The sequence below is a fragment of the Lissotriton vulgaris genome, chromosome 10, assembly GCF_964263255.1.
Source record: "Lissotriton vulgaris chromosome 10, aLisVul1.2, whole genome shotgun sequence".
NCBI classification, from domain to species: Eukaryota; Metazoa; Chordata; class Amphibia; order Caudata; family Salamandridae; genus Lissotriton; species Lissotriton vulgaris.
In genome coordinates this window covers 244,908,400-244,925,082 of record NC_141698.1, presented here as the reverse complement: position 1 = coordinate 244,925,082, position 16,683 = coordinate 244,908,400, and the positions used below count along the sequence as shown (strand labels likewise).

Sequence of the window (16,683 nt, the reverse complement as noted above, 5' to 3'; positions counted from 1 at the left end):
GAATAGACCTTTAGCCCTGAGGGAGAAGGTCAAGAGCGAGTTGGAAAAGTTATGTGCTGAAGATGTGATCGAGAAGGTCGATGCAGCAGAAAGGGTTTCACCATTGGTAATTACCAGGAAAGGAATTGGGAAACTCAGGTTCTGTGTTGATATAAGGGTTTTTTAACAGGAACATAACAGTGGACCAGTTTCCATTGCCACGAATAAGGGAAATGCTCTTGGTCACTAAGGGAGTAAAACGGTTCACTACAATAGATCTCACAGTTGCTACCACCAAGTTCCTCTACACAAAAAGACCAGGAACGTAACTACATTCATAACTCCTTTTGGAGATTTTAGGTTCATGAGAGTTCTTTTAGGGCTTGTTCGTTTTGTTTAAAGATTTCAGGAAGACATTTGATAATGGGAAGAATTAAAGAAGACCATGATATGACGGTTAGAAAAGTGATGGAGGTGTTGAGAGATAAATGGCTGACAGCGGAGTTTAATAAATGTACATTTGCTCAATAGAGTGTGTCGTATTCAGGTCACACGGTGTCAGTTGAAGGCTTTAGGCCATAAAAGAGTTACTGAAGGCTGTGGAGAAGCCCCCTGCACCAAGTACGAAGTAAGAACATTCATAGGTTTTGTTAAGTTCAATTTTAATGCATGGAAAGCTGTTGTCAAGTCCCTTCCTGGAGACTACACAAGCCCATTCGGAATGGTCCATCAAGGTGTCCGTTCTCAGAACCCACATATTCTATGGCATCCCGGTGGGAACGATCTTCCAGGATTTTCCTCCCACAATTCCGAGGAAGAGACTACAAAACCAAAGCCAAATGAGTCAGTGCATGGATCAAACATTTGGTTTATTGTTATCTTTAATCATTCATTTTAAATTACATATTTATTGGTCTTTAGTTCTACAAAACCTCTACATTCTGCATTCAGAGACATGCTCAGAGGGGTTTCTGCATAGTGTCAGCGTAAAACGTCTCTTTTACAAACCCCCCAAAATTAACTTTAAAAATAAAAACCACCTTTCTTATATACAAGAATTTGCTATTGCCATTATCTTATGTACAAATCTCTGTTCATGTTCCATACAAGACATTTCTCTCAACTCCCAAGGTGACAGAGGTTGGTTGGTTGTGGTTTTTAAGCAGTAGTTACTTCTAGCTATTATTCAGTATTACTCTCGTAGTAACAAAGATGCAGCGGCGGTCGGTCCAGGTAAGTGCAGTGAGGCGGGCGGGGGGATGTCGACAGATGACGAAATATGATTTATTTATTTCATTTTCCCTTTTTCGTTATTTGTTGACATCCTCCTGCCCCGCCGCGTTTACCTCCACGACCACCCTTGCAACCATTATCAAATTGCTTCCATTTTTTTCTCACTCCCAACATTACATTTTAATGTATACATGCCAAAAATCTATGGGCAGTCTCAGGAGAAAATAACCCAAAAGCAAAAGCAGAGAGAGAATAATGTCCCTTTATCGGCTCCTCTTCCCTCTTGTCTGCATTACGGACAGGGAGAACTCATCCAAAGGGCATCTTTGCAGGAGGCAGAGGTGTGAGTGGAGGAAAGGGATGTGTGAGACATAGAAAGAGCTTCCTTGGGTCGGGTCTAGTTTATTAGTGCAGAGTAGCACTCAAGTGTAGCAGAGACAGGAGGTGAATAGACCACTCCCTTGCAATGTGAAACCGGAGAGAGGCATGCCTCTGAGCATCTTTGTAATTGGATCTGTAAAAATAAGGCAAAACCCTTACATTATGGGAGAGCAGAGATGTGCTGAAATAACTTGCTTATAATGTGAGACAAAAAAGAGACTAAGAGCCCCTGAATACAACGGGGGTGAAGAACACAAGACAAAGTACACTCTGTGGAACAAGAAGGAGAAGATAGATCCCATGGAAGTATGGGGTATGTGACATCTAGAACAAAGATAAATGACCCACCGGTAGAAAAAAGATAAATGACCAACCTGTGGCACAACGCAACATGTGCCCACTGATTAAGTGTTTGGTGACTTCCACCTAAAATGCCACTGAGGCCGCAGGTCTCACATACATGCTAAGGACTTGGGATGAAAAAGGTTCTTATGCGGGATGTAGCCCCGAGTTGCAGGGGTGAGGGGGCGATGTAGTTCCCCTGCTGCTGGCTGTTGTAGTATTTAGGAGGTGAGTGTAGAAAAAAATATTTGTCTCACAGATCTAAGAAATAGAGTAAAATAGATCTCAACGTCTCTGCGTTGGACGAATGGGATATACAGAGATCGCTTGCAATATGTTACTAGCTACAGGAACAGGTTGAGCTTTACTTACGTGAGCTCACAGACAGGAAGAGACAGCAACTCCAAATGATGAGACAGGTGATACCAAGGGACTCGATATAGGCTAAGAGAGGGCAAGTGATTGGATCCTTGGAGTGGGTATGAAGTTCAAAGACTCCTGTGCTCAGCAGCGGCCACTGCAGGTAACTGCGGTGACGCCGTGGGACCAGCTGGGGGGTATTTCGAGAGACGACCAAAAGTGAAAATTAAATAAATAATTAATTTAACCTCATAGTTGTCTCTTGAAATCCCCCCCCAACAACCCGCCCCACTGCTTTTACCTGCAGCAGCGGTGCTGAAGACAGTGTGAGACTACCATTCAAAGGCAATGAAGGGTAACAGGGGCCGCACATCTCCCTTCCAGTGTGAGACAAATTGTGTCAGAATCGCTCCCAGAGGCCTGCAGATGTGAACATTCTCCTGTACCCAGGAAAGCCACAATTAGCCTATGGACTGAAGGCAATTAAAAGAGGGACATTCAAAGCGGCTTACACAGCAGTTCCATGTCAGGCAAAGGGTAATCTGAAACAGGAGAATCTAGAGGAACTTATGTACCAATGCTCATGTAAAACGTGGAAACTAGAGGGGAAATAAAAGGAGGTGGGACCTGTCATAAAAACATAAACTTCATTGGCTATGCCAATGATATAAAACATGGGCAACATTCACACTCAACAACACAACATGTCTAATTCAAGCAGAGTAAACACATGCCGAAAAGCTTTATAAATTGACAGAAGCATTCAGTGCAAGCAGAAGCAATAACATATCCACCTCTGATGCACGACATAGCTACAGAAGGACGGCAGGGCCCAGGATGGCAGAGTGACATCAAACTCTTGCTCTCTGGGGCAATATTGGATCCTGTTCTGGAGTTCCTGAAATATCACAACACAATCTATTCTAGGACTTGTTATTCCAGTGTTTATGTCAACCTCTAGAACTGTAAACTGGAATGCATTTCTAAACGGCACATTACCTAAACCATCTCTGGAAGGCATACTTTGAACCTCCTCTGGAATAGCTGACCAATAGCCTCACTATATGTTGGTGAAATATTACAGAACTGTGGAATTGCCTGTCAGTGTATGAGTAGCTCATGCAGTACGGGTTTTTTTCTTAGTATTCTGGGATGTATGGTCTCCAAATTATCCCATCATAAAATCAGAACTACACGTCCTGCATGCAAAAAATAAACTTGGACTGGATCTGCCACTTATGCTGGACCGGGATCATTGGCAAGCTCTACTATTCAGGACGCTTGGGGAAACGGGGAATAACTTGGATAGCATGGCCACGACCTAAGCTCTTGTGAGTTCAGTGGCACATGGAGCAGGGCCAGCAAGCAAAGAATAGAGTTGTGTCTCCACGTGTGAGGGTTGAGGCTTGGGTCACCGACCCTAGCAAACTTATTTCAACTTGCTTCTGGGTATTAATGCTGGTTAATATCTTACACATCATAATGCACATTTTCCTTCCTTAGTGCCCCATAATTTCAGGTAGGGCGGATAAAACCTTGTTAAGGTTTGCAGTGGAGGGCAATCAAGCTTAATTACAGTACGGGCATTGCCTTTGTTTCAGTCAAGATAGAGGGGCTTAATTAGTATGCCTGTTAGATCAGGTACCATCGCCTGCTGCCTCAACATTCTTATGGGCCTCTTATATGCAGCCTAGACGTCCTAACCTCTTCGGGAGCTCAGTGGGTTGCTGAGGTTTGGCGTCGCAAAGAGGCAGAAGCAAGAGATAAGGCTCTACAGAGGTGGAGTCGTATGTTGGGGTTTAGATGAAAAACAAGGGAGCAATAGCCCTTCTAGCATGCAGGCTCCATCTTGCGCATTCCTCTTTCTGGCATCCCTTCGGTTCCCTTCACAGGCCTTGCCTCTTGGTCAGAGGGAGGCAGGAGCTCGGAGCAATGCAGAGGAGAGGAAGAGAGCTGGGAGATACACGGAGGCGAGCAGAGGAAAAGGTAGAGCTTGACACTGGGAAGAGTGACCCTTTTCCCTGAACCCCTACCTCTGAGAAGTCATGAAGGTTGGGTTTTCTTCTTCTTGAATGATTTCATCCCAATGAGCTAGACCTCAGTGGGCAGGATGCTCCAACAGATTTATGAACAGCTTAACATTTGCCCTCTTCATGTGTCATTGCCTGCATCAAGGAAGGAACTTGGGACCAAAAGTAAACAAATGATAAAGACCACGGCGGAGGATTATAAACATGCATTAGGATGAGATAAGGCATTGGTCTTTGGATTTGGTGTGGTGTCCTGAATGTAACAGGGCCCAAAGGATAAAGGAGCATGCTCTAAGTTTAAGCGGGACATAGGGGTTTCCACAAACACTGTTTGACTACAGACACAGAGCGTTTCCTTTCTGTTTCGGGTTCTTTTCACCAATTGTGTGACTAAGATGTGGGAAAGGAGTTACACTGGAAATGGAGGAGACATGACAAATAAAAAATACAGAGGGGCTGCCCATGAATTATGTTAGATTGTGTTGCATGGTCAGATTTTGATGGCCCAATGGATAGCCCCAAAATCTCACAGGCCTAGTTGTACATTTTCACAAAGATTGGCTATTGTTCGTCAACCCAACAGAGATAACCACAATCTGACCACCCAGTCCTTTTTCTCAGTGGTCTGTTCTGCTCAAGCCACACTAATATTTCTGGGAACATAGAGAACTCACCGAGACATCATCAGCAATTTACAGAGATTTTGTCGACCATGTCGTAAGCATTCAGCTCTTCCAGCTACACCCTAATGCTACAATTCCAACTAAACATAAAAAGGCAAGCAGTGCAGACGGCTGCAGACCCCACCCACATGCAGAAAAGTAAAAGCTGCAATAGATGCATGATCAAGGAAATAGACAGGAAGGAGTTGCAAGAAAGTTTAGGAACTGGGTGTCACCATCCTCACCAGTATCCCATGGATGAGCGGCATACCCAACCAGATGGCAGAGAGCAGGAGACACAGCATAAAAAGGTAAAAAGGCTGGTTCCTCTATATAAAATATAATGGTGGTCCATCTCCTTCGTGCCCTTTCCTGGATATCCTACCACAAAAAACCCTTTGGGCCTCCTATAAGTGGAGCATTCCAATGACCAACCACTTATTTACCCACCCCCCAGCCCCGGCTTCTCAGCCTCAGGCAGCCTGTACATAGGTTGCAACTGGCTGCAGATATGTTGTCAAGTAACACATGGCTATTTTTTCTGTTTTGGATTTTTCATATCATTACTATTATTACTAATATCAGTATTATCATCATCAATATATTATTAATATTTAAGATTATTATGTTCCTTAGCAATGGCAGAAAGGCATTGCTCCTTAACACAGACGTCCGTCTTTAGAGGCAGCAGTCAGTTCCTTCAGGTTCCATGACTGATGCTACATTGTGCTTTCATAGGCGCAGGATTCCTGCCTGACCTGCAGCCTACCCGGTCTTTCCTTCTTTCCCTACATCACCACATATTACACCCAAAGACTTGTTAGACCAGCTAATGTATTTGAGCGTGTTGTCCATCAGAAGAGTTTGTTTTTGCTTGACTCAAAGTTGTTTTCCTTGTCTTACAGAATGAAGGAGAAGTTGTACCATGATTCGCCTTGTAGGCCTCCAAGGACAGAATTTGAAAACACTCAAATGACACCCATCAGGCAACCCTACCTCCCCTATTTCACTATCCTACTGCTCCTCCCTCAATGCTGGGTGCCCCTTGCTTGACTATACAGACTGATAGATTGTCACCTTCTGCAGCCACTGCCCACTCTCAGTATGACTGATGTTTCCTCAAGTAGCCCAGGTAGTTTTTGACAAAATTGTCCTCTTTCATTTGGAAGTCATGTTTGAGGTTTCTTATACACAGACGACAGAAGTATGTCAGAGATGATTCCTTAATCCATCAAAGGGAAATGACTGGAGTCCACAGCAGGAGCAGGCTGGAAGAACTTTGCGAAATTAGAAGATGGATGGAATCCATGCTTTCTCCCTCAACATCCAACTCTGTTACAATCAACAGTAGGTTGTGCAGCACAAGGCAAGTAGCCCCTTTAAACACCTTCTTTGAGTGATACATAACATCTTTGACTCTCCGCCAATGAGATTTCTCCAGCAGAGTTTGGATGTGCTACAGAGGGCCTTGCAAGGTCAGCTTCACCCTCTCTGTCTGCCATAAAAATAACTATGCACCCTAAGTCAGACCACCATGATCCCCACTAACTCCCAGGGTCTGAGGGATGTCTCTGTGGGGTCCGCAGGTCCAGAGGGCCCCCCAGTTGTTCTGGCAGGGATAAGCGCCTGCAGTTGTTGGGAGTGGAAGCAGTCAGACTAGTGCCAAGAGGTTCAGCTCTAGGAGGGACAGAGGGTGGCTGTGGTTTCGGTTGTGCCACGGACGGTGCTCTCAGCATTTCAGGGGTGGGATAAAGCAGCAGGGTTTCTCTGTACAGTCCCGTGTCCACCTGAAGAGACTCATGTGGCTTCTGCTGGAACTCCTCAAAGCCCTGGCAATTGGAAACCTGGTGGATGAAAGGAAGAGTGGCAGAGTCAAGGGTATCAGCATTTGTCACACTGCACTCAAAAGTCAATGGCTAGCAAGCATGGTAAGGGGAGTGAGCACCAGAAATGAGACAGAATTGCAAAGGCATACTTCAAGAACATGTCACATCTATGGAGTGATACCTATTATTAACACCATTGATAGGAAGTTAGTCTGGGAGGTGGCAACAAATGACCTCTCAAGGAACAAAAAGCAGTGAGTGACTTGAGGAATGGAGCCTGATGTACATAAGGAGCCATACAAAGATGGAGAGAAAATGTACACTCAGGAACAGATAGTAGAAATTAAAGCAATACAACAGATGTGGCAACTGGATGAGAAGCTTGAACAGAAGACAGACACACATCAGAAGCCTTCTGATGACTTATGCCAATGAGGGATGGGCTTCTGGTAGGAACATGAAGGTTAGTACTTAAGGAGAGTGGGAGGATAAACATGTATTTGTATAAATAACCACAAGGAGGTGTTCATTGAATTCTAGACTCAGTACACAGACAAAGCAGAGAGCAGAAGGGATAGGAGTAGAGAAGAGTGGCAAGAATCAGATGGTTTTGAAAAGAAGAGAGGTTCACACCACAATAGATCACTGGTCCTCATGTTACCTGAGATTGGGATGCCAGTCTCTCGGAGTTAATGGTGGTGACAGGAAGCACTGGGTGCCCTCTTCGCTCCCTTGTGTCATGGTACATGGTACTCTGGGGTGGAGATGTCACGGTGCTGTAGGCTGGAGGGACCAGTGCCATCTGCCTCTGGAGGAGCTGCATGATGGTGTTTACATCAGATGTCATCCGGCTTTCCAACCTGGGCAGCAACAGAGAGGGACTGTTAGAGGTCCAAGAAAATACTACAAGTAAGATAAGCTAATATTTTAGCAACAGTTAGTTTTACAACTGTTGTGCGTATACGAGTTTAAACTAAGATTCTACCTTTCTATTGTTTTAATTCACTTTTGTAATTTTTCAATCCAGTCACCAATCTGCTTGGATACATTGAAAGCTGCTAACTTAACATAGTCTTCACTCATTGAGATCTTCCACCATCTTGGACAAAAAAGAGAAGCAAGCTCAGACATTTCCTGGAGAATCACCTTACAGTCTAGGAGAATACATAGGGTAGAGATCAAAAGCAGCCACTCTTTCCATCAGCAATAAGTCTCTGCAGGTAGAGGAGTTGTGCTTGCCTCAACGAGCGCTTCTGTGCAGCATCAGCAAAAAATATCCACGTTTGGCCCATACCTTTCTTCAAGGACAAAAGCCCCCCACAAATCCAGATCCAACAACAGCAGAACACTAGAAGACTCCCTGTGATCTCTTTTTATGCTATGTACACATTTAACCATGGATGACCATTTGGATTAACTGTAACTTAGAATGGACATTTGACCACAGTATACATTTTAATTAGACTGCTAGTGTCAAAGGACATAAGTCCTTAAATATCTCGTGTAAGACGTTTTAGATCACACAGAAGAAACACCTGTACTAAATATATTTGCAAAGGCTGATCTGAATACACCTTCGCTTGATTGGCCCCGTTCTGTGTTTAGGCCTTAATATCGATGGCCTCCTCCTCCTCATCTATGACCTCTAGCTATCTAGGCCAGTTACATGCTAAGTGATGCCACTCCCTTTTTCCAAAATAAACTACTAAAAGAGTAGATGCTGCTCGACCGGTGTTGCGTGATTCTGCTTAGGCTACCATGCCTCTTTGTGTATAACAAGACAAAGCATGATATAGACAGCATAACAAGATAAAGTACAATATAGACAGGTACTTCTTAACTTCCAATAATCATAGGAGCGTACTTTCTCCAGATTAAGAGAATTCATGATAACCTGCTACTCTCAAGGAACCTTACTTTGATGCACTGCTTATTGACTAATACAGATGTTTGAGCCGTGAAGAAGCCTCAATTTTGAGACGAAACGCGTTGGCTAAGAAGGGAAATCCACATGTGTTCTTGGATTTTTTCCTGTCTTGGATTACCACAATAAAGATTTGAATAAGAAACCTTACATCAGTCCGGGCCTATTTATTACAAGATCTTATTTGTCATAGACATTGAAGATATCAGAGACTGTCAAAAAAAACATTTCACAGATGGGTGCTGATTCCGCATTTTCTATTGTATATTTTGGGCTTTGCCCATGAAGGAACAGACAGGGTTGTGTTCCTTGGTCTGCTGACCACCATCACCATAACCTTTGAGCCACAGTGGAAGCAGGTGCTGTTTTTGCTTTACCTCAACCCTTGTGTTTTGAAAAAAGAGTTTTAGAAGTGTACTCCTGTGGTGGAATAGGACTTAAAGGACTAAAGTCAGAAGGTAAAATCTTTGGACAAAGCGAACCTGGATAGTATATCCAACCCATTTTCATAGCTGTCAGTGTCAAACTTCGCCTAGGTCCTGTTCCACTGTGACCATTGACTAACATTGGCACTTTGTGCTTCGTGGCGCTATTTCTACTTAACACTTTAAAAACTCAAATCTTGCATTCCTCTCAATTGATTTTTGTTATTTTGGTATCATTGTATTTATTAATTTTACTCTATTTTTGAAATTCTTATGGGGATTATTGTTGTTTTGCATTTCAACTTTGTTAATCTATTGGTACTGCATAAATAATTTACAAATTGTCATAAGTTAAGACTGCCTGCTCTATGCCATAGCTACTAGGGGGTGAGGTTAGGTAAGTAAATTGGATGGCTGACCCAGACAGGGATTGTGATTATTACTTGAGGTAGGTACTAACTCCACTCAACTAATAACCACATTTTTTTATGAGGAGGACTGGAAAGAATTTGATATAGTGATTCAGCATGTGGAGCCAACAACATTCTTCAATGGCCAATAGTAGCTGATAGGCCATACGAGGTTCAGTTGTATCAACAAGAACAAAACCACCCATAGTAAGAAGAATATATCAGAAATTGATCAAGTTCTGCATAATAAAGACAGACACCTATAGGATGCAACTGCTGAAATTATATGTAATATCAATTTATGCAATATAAAAAAGCAAGGTATTTGATGTTCAAACTGAAAAGGAGTGGTGGGACATCATGGAACTCGGAAGAGAGTTCAATGGTGTGCCAACACTTTGTCTTATTATAAACATTTTGGATCCACTACATCAACCTGCACACTACACTTCAATGTAAATGTCGGTGAATATATGTGGGGTACAGAATACTAAATATGTACTTATCTTTATGATATATTGATAGGTGATGTAGTAAATGCATTTTTTTAGGATAACCCTACCAAAATCATTATAATGCCATACAAGCAATTTCCACACACTATGGGCAAATGCAGAGAAAGTTTAACTTCACTGTAGGAAGTTCAAAACATCAGGCCTGCCAGCCATCCTCACCTGCTCAGCTGTTTCTGGAGTAGATCCAGTCTACGTTCCACATCACATCGCTGGCGCCGGGACACAGGTGGAGGAGGAGCATTGATGGTGGAGTGGGCAGGGATGGTGCATCGTGGTAGCTCCTGGTACTGCCGCCCCCGGTTGTCTCCCCAAAAACTGAAGATATTGGACACTCCTGAAAAGGCGCCTGTGGGAGTAAATATTGATGTTAATAAGTTACACATTTTAACAAACCACAATACTCTTCACAGACACGTGATCTGGAAAGTTTTCTATTCCAAAACAATCAACAATGTGTCTTTCGGCTTAGGAGCAACATTACAGAACTCAAAGATGATATCCCTTGCACTAATTTAACCTTGATATGATTTCATCAATCTTCACAGTAAAGCAATCCAACAAGAGATTGCAACAATTGTTACATTCAACCACGCTTTTTTTAATGATTGCATCTCTGTATTAAAAACTGAAAATAATGTAAAATCGATTATCAATACATTTATCATTATGATTTCAGTCGCCAATACCACTGTTACCATGATGTACACCACCATGATTCCAAAGGCTGTAGGCCACCAGGAGTCATCCAAGGCGCAGAGGATGGAGCCCAAGAGGAGGATTTTGGTCTTCTTTGACTTGAGCTTGAGGCTGTTCTTCCTCCATGTGCTGAAAGCCTTCATCCTGTTGTGAAAGTTGTTCTTGGTGACTGAGGGTTCATTGGGGAGGAAGAGCTCAGCTGGGTATAGTCGGTGTAGGAGACAATGTTGAGTCTGTGGTTCCTAACGATGGATGCGAGCTGGGCCATTTAGATGTTGAAAAGAGCGGGTCTCAGAGAAGAGCCTTTAGATGTTGAAAAGAGCGGGTCTCAGAGAAGAGCCTTGAGATATTCTGCAGCTGGTCTCTTTGGGTTCAGAGAGGAATGGAGGTAGTCTGACTCTCTGTTTCAGCCACTGAGGAAGGAGCAGATCCATTCAAGGGCTTTGTCGCGAATGCTGGCATTGTGGAGTCTTGTGCATAGGGTGTGATGAGAGATGGTCTTGAAGGCGGTCGAAAGGACCAGGGGGATGAGGGTTGCGCCCTCACCTCGGCCGATGAGGGCGCAGATGTCGTCTGTGGTTGCTAGGAGGGCTGTCTCGCTGCTCTGGTTGCTTGGAAAGTTACTCTTTTCCTTTTTCCCTCATTATTGATATAGTTATTACTGATATAGTGCCTGGGCATTTCCCTGAACTGCAAGGATATGGGTTGATGGAACGAGACCACATGGGTGGGGTATATCAAAAAGGATAAGGTGTTGGGGCCCTTTCTGGACTGCAATAAACTTCATTGACTCCCCCCCACATGTCTCAGAGGGACTCTATTGGCTGCTGAACCATTATATGCTTTGGCTGTGGAGGACACAATTGTGCGCCAGCAAGGGAGTGGGCGTTTATGGGATTTGGTTATGCATGTTTCAGTTTATTAATTGCTGCATGCAAGCATCCCCCTTATGCCTCTCCATTAGCTGTGCGCATGGGGCGGATAGAAATTTCCTCACAACATGACTACTCAGACTTACAGGATACTCACCTGGAATGTGGGAAGCATGGGCACATACAAAGAAAGATACTGGATCTATGCAAACTTAAAACAGCACCAGGTGCACGGGGGAAGCTCCAGGAACCGATGGGTTCCCAATAGAGTTTTATGCTACTTATCAAGCTACATTAGCACCTCAGTTGCTGAAAGTGTACAAGATGGCTGCACAGAAGTGTGTCACCTCAGACTCTATGAGAGAGGGCATTGAATAAGGTACCCGCAAAACTGAGACGAGACCCCCAGCAGGTGACATCATATCGCCCAATATCCTTACTGAATTTAGATTACAAGGTGCTTGCCAACCAGCTGTCCTCAGTAGCCAATAGTACACCCAGACCAGAATGGATTTATCCTAGGACGTAGCACCTTCCTCAATTTGCATAGATCATTCCTAGACATGTACGGAGAAGCAGTTCTGGATTGCCTGCCTAGACCTCAAGAAAGCCTTTGATACCTACCCTAGGGTGTCCATATGTCATGGTGTTGCTGTGTGGGCTAGGCATGGGGCTGAATTTTCTAAGATGGGTCACATTATTGTATGTATAATCAGTGGCGTGGACTTGTTTCCAATCAACAGAGGTACTAGGCGGGGATGCTCCCTATCGTCTATTGCACTGGTCCTGGAGACATTGGCATTCTTTCAGTGCATGCAGTCCCCACAGTGGGGTATTTCAATAAAAGGAACCCAACACATTGTGTTTATATGCTGACAACACCATAAGCTATCTTAGGGCTGACCTGAAGGTACTACCAAGAGTCATATCACTGCTTGACGAGTTTGGGTTGTTGTCTGGCTCCAGATCAATAGGTACAAATCATGCTTATTCCCATTTTCCTCCTAGAGTGGGGCTACCATGGCACTTAGAGACTTTCCAATACTTGGGAGTCCAACATTGCCAGGCCGATTTTGATTTAATAGATGGCATCCTGGACTGGGCGTTGGGCTTGATTCACCGCTTGCTTCCTTTCTGGATTCGGTTGCCACTGCCCCTGATGGAAAGGGACTCTATTTCAAAAATGTTAATACTCCCCAGACTTCTTTCTTGCTTTACGGTCCTCCCAATGGTACTAAGGAGGTATTTCTTCAGATACCTGCAATAGATACTTGCTGCGCTAATATAGGGTGATGGTAGGCACTAAGGGGCAATTGATAAGCTATATGCTCCAGTGGAAGAAGGAGGTCTAGGGGCCCCTAGCTAAGAGCTATATTATGCTGCAGTGCAGCTGCAATGGCCGATACGTTGGCTGGGCCAGACATGAACTCCAGAACGAGCAGAGATGCTAGAGGACCTAATGGGAGGATCCCTCCTACAGTGGCTACTGGGCTCTGATTCACTCAGCGACTCGCGTAACATACTCTTACAGCTGGCTGCGTGGTGCTGAGACATTTCCTTCATGGGTATAAAAAGATAACTATGGGTGTAATAAGATAACTCCGTACGCTTCAACTCTCTCCATATGGGTGATTCTGAAGTGCGCCTCCATTTGTACAATGTACCGGACAAGGGACTGAACGGAGGCAGGAGTTCAAGTCTGTGCGGATTTGGTGACAAACAGTAAACAGAAAACCTTTGAAGACCTGACGACCATTAATGGTTTGGGACCAGGACACTTTATTTTCTGCCTAGAAATGGGTGATGTTGATCCCCTGGGGATGGGATCAGAACATACCCTCCACAACGGCACTGCTAGAGACAATATTGACTAATGGTGGACCGACAAAGGCCATAACATGCATGTATGGGGCTCTGCAGTGTCCTGACACCAAGAAAACTTCAAGACGGAAAGACGGGTGGGGCAGACAAGACCTGAGCTTGTTTGCACTCTGAGTAAGAGGTTAAGAAATGTGAGGGTTAGGTTAATTTCATTTAATTTTTTACATCATACCTATCTGACTGCTGAGAGAATAGGGAAGATGTACCTGGGGGCACAGACTTCATGACTCCACTGTGGGGCTGCCGCTGCAGATTCTACGAACATGGTATGGTCCAGTTCATTCATATCTCAGTTTTGGTCCCAAGTGATGCATTATATTTTGGAGGTGAATGTATCCACCCTTTGGACGCACTTCAATCCTTGCTGGATGTGAGGCCTGTTAATAAGCAAGCATTTGCAATGCAATAGGTCTCGCATTATTAAAGTTTGAGCTATTGGCATTGATAAATAATGCAACACCAATAGCTCAAACTTTAATAATGCGAAACCTATTGCATTGCTATGGTCTACCCTTTCTTTTTGCATGGCAAGATATTCTCCCTACATCAGAGCGAATTTTAGAAGAGCGCCTGTCCATTCCGTTATATGAGGTGCGAGTGTTACTCTCCAAGGTTGCTATTGAAAGTTTTCTGACATCTGAAAAAAGAGGGAGTTGTTACTCACAATATTTTCTTGTGCCAAAGGAGGATGGTGATCTCAGACCTATTTTGACCTTTTTGCGAATTCAAAATGCTCATGCTGGCCTAGATTCTTTCTGCTCAGGTCTCGGGGACTGAATGGTGTCCTTAGACCTCCAGGACACATATTTTCATATACCCATCCTGTAGTCTCACAGACGTTACCTGCAATTAAAGGTAGACCAAGAGCACTATCAGTTTGCTGCGCTTCCCTTTGGCCTCAACAGCGCCCTTCCAAGTGCTCACCAAGGCGATAGTAATGGTTGCTGCCAACTTTTCGTAGGGCAGGTATACCACTTTTCCTCTACCTTGACGACTGGCTGCTAAAGGGAAGCTCACCATATTCGGTCGTAGAACATCACGAGATGATAGTAAGCCTCCTGACATTGTTTAGGTTCATGAGCAATGAGCCAAAGTCCCACCCGACTCCTTTACATAGGCTTATTGTTCTCTGATGTAAGGGCAGAAATAGCTGAATATGTTCAATTTCCTTTAGCATCTCTATAATAAGACAACAGATGAATTGATGTTGACCTCATGAAAGCTATTTAAGCCGCAGACCTTAGAGGTCAGTTTAGTTCTTTTTTTCTGACGGTGTAAGGTGATCTCTAAACATTTCAACGTCATTGAGGGCCTTCTCAGATCTTTGACTCTTCCTTCCTCTTAAATTTTAGAGAATGGGAATTCCTAGTGGTTTCTTTTATTGGTTTCAGGGTGTTTTTCTTACCTCGTTTTTTTGCACGTTAATTTCTTATTTAGTGCAGATGGTATTTTCCATAATGGCTGAAGGTTTAGTTGTGTTTAATATCCACTCCATAGGTCAAGGTTACGGACAGTAACGCATGGTCAACAATTAGCCCCATGAAGATGGGTATTTTCATTGGACATGACGAATATATCCAGTGTCGGAAATCTGACCACGAGGTGAAGGAAGTATCAGCCCTTCACAGCCAAAACAAATACAGGATTATCTTGCAGAGAAAGCGAGGTACCCTAAAACTAGATCTTGAGTCCACCTAATGGCTGGAAAACGTCCCGGCAGTGATGCATATGAACACTCCTTCAAGAAAAGGAGAGTTTGTTTTTCTACAGTAAAATACACTTCTTTGAAACTAAGACGTACTCACAATGGGAGATCAATGCCAGAGAATAATCAGAGCCTGTCTCTCTAGCTTTCTCTTATGATGGGGCTTCTTCTGCATTGATGGTGCGGGTTTGCTGCACAGTTTCTTTTTTTTCCAGTGTTGAAGTCTGTGGTTCTAAATCTAGAATTCATCGGCACCAGCTGTTCAGTGATGGATCTTAATGCTTATAATGCACTGGAAGCCTGGATTCGGATGGGCATGTTGGCGGATACCCAGAATCAAATCACTCCCATAGCAGATTTGGTTTTCAAGCATCCTGTTCCACGTCGCTGGTCAGGTGAAGACACTGCTGCACAATACTTCCAAAGTGATCATGTGCACCAAAGTTCCAAACCCATGATAGGCTTGAAACATTTTGAAATGGAAGAGTAATTCTACTCTTAAGAGTCTCTGATAGTATCACTGCATGTTAGGAGCTGAGCTCTGCTAATGAATTCACCAACAGCCTGAGCAATTAGAAGTTCTGGGACAAGGTGAGAAGACTTGCTTGAGTTCTCCACAGGGCGCATGGGCCCAAGCAGAATCCTTAAGGACATACATTCATTGACATAGTCCCTTGGGTAAAAATCTGAAACCTCTTCCAAGTGATATTGTGCAGATCTCAGCCTGCAGCATACTTCAGATAGTGACTAATGCTCTTTCAATGCTGGACGAGGAGCGCGTCTGCGCAGCGGATTTGCCAGGGCACTCATCTGCTTTTGAATTGGTTGGCCAAGTGGCACTGCTGTCCTTTTAAAACTGCTGCATGGAGATAAGGATATATGGTTAAGTACTAAGATTGAAGATAATTTGTCCAGAAGGACTTCTCCGGCTGCCCATCGTGCACCCCCTGACATTCTACGAGGCGTGTGAAGGGCCTCAATTGTCCCTGGTGTGTCCTGTGATATCAGTTCTACTTGAAGCAGTTGAGGCGTGAGGTTAGGAGTGACCAGTGACCAGCATGTGTAACTAAAACCGTCACCTGCTCAGGACATCACCACTTGAGAACATCTCTTTCCTGCATAGTGTTGGAACGTGTAACGGATATGTACTAGAGTTGACCCCAAATAAAGCAGAGGTCTCAGCATCCTCATGCTTGGCTCTGCTCTGCACAGTCTAACAGCTTCAGTAAGTATGTGGGGTTGAATGTATGTTAGTCCCTAGTTACAATTGATTACCAAATACATAGCATGGCACTTATTGTGAAAAGGATTCACATTGACCGTGATCACCTGGTGTTATTTCTGAAATAAAGATGTAATTACAAGCTTTTAATTTCAAGTGGGGTGCAGGCCTTAGTGCTTTCACATTTTGACGTGTGCTGCTACTGCTGGAAGAGCCAGGT

The 16,683-nt window shown here is 43.9% G+C and overlaps 1 protein-coding gene across 1 annotated transcript in view; it reads right to left on the bottom strand.

Annotated features, from left to right (window-relative positions):
- Window positions 1-829: 829 nt before the first annotated feature.
- KCNH2 (potassium voltage-gated channel subfamily H member 2) overlaps window positions 830-16,683 on the bottom strand; it is a 1,978,218-nt gene continuing 1,962,364 nt past the window's right edge. The window contains exons 13-15 of the mRNA XM_086940929.1: window positions 10,247-10,433; window positions 7,475-7,673; window positions 830-6,831 (exon numbers count right to left, since the gene is read on the bottom strand). Of these exons, the coding sequence (XP_086797055.1) occupies window positions 6,532-6,831; window positions 7,475-7,673; window positions 10,247-10,433 (686 nt within the window). The 3' untranslated portion in view covers window positions 830-6,531. The remainder of the gene's footprint in view (window positions 6,832-7,474; window positions 7,674-10,246; window positions 10,434-16,683) is intronic.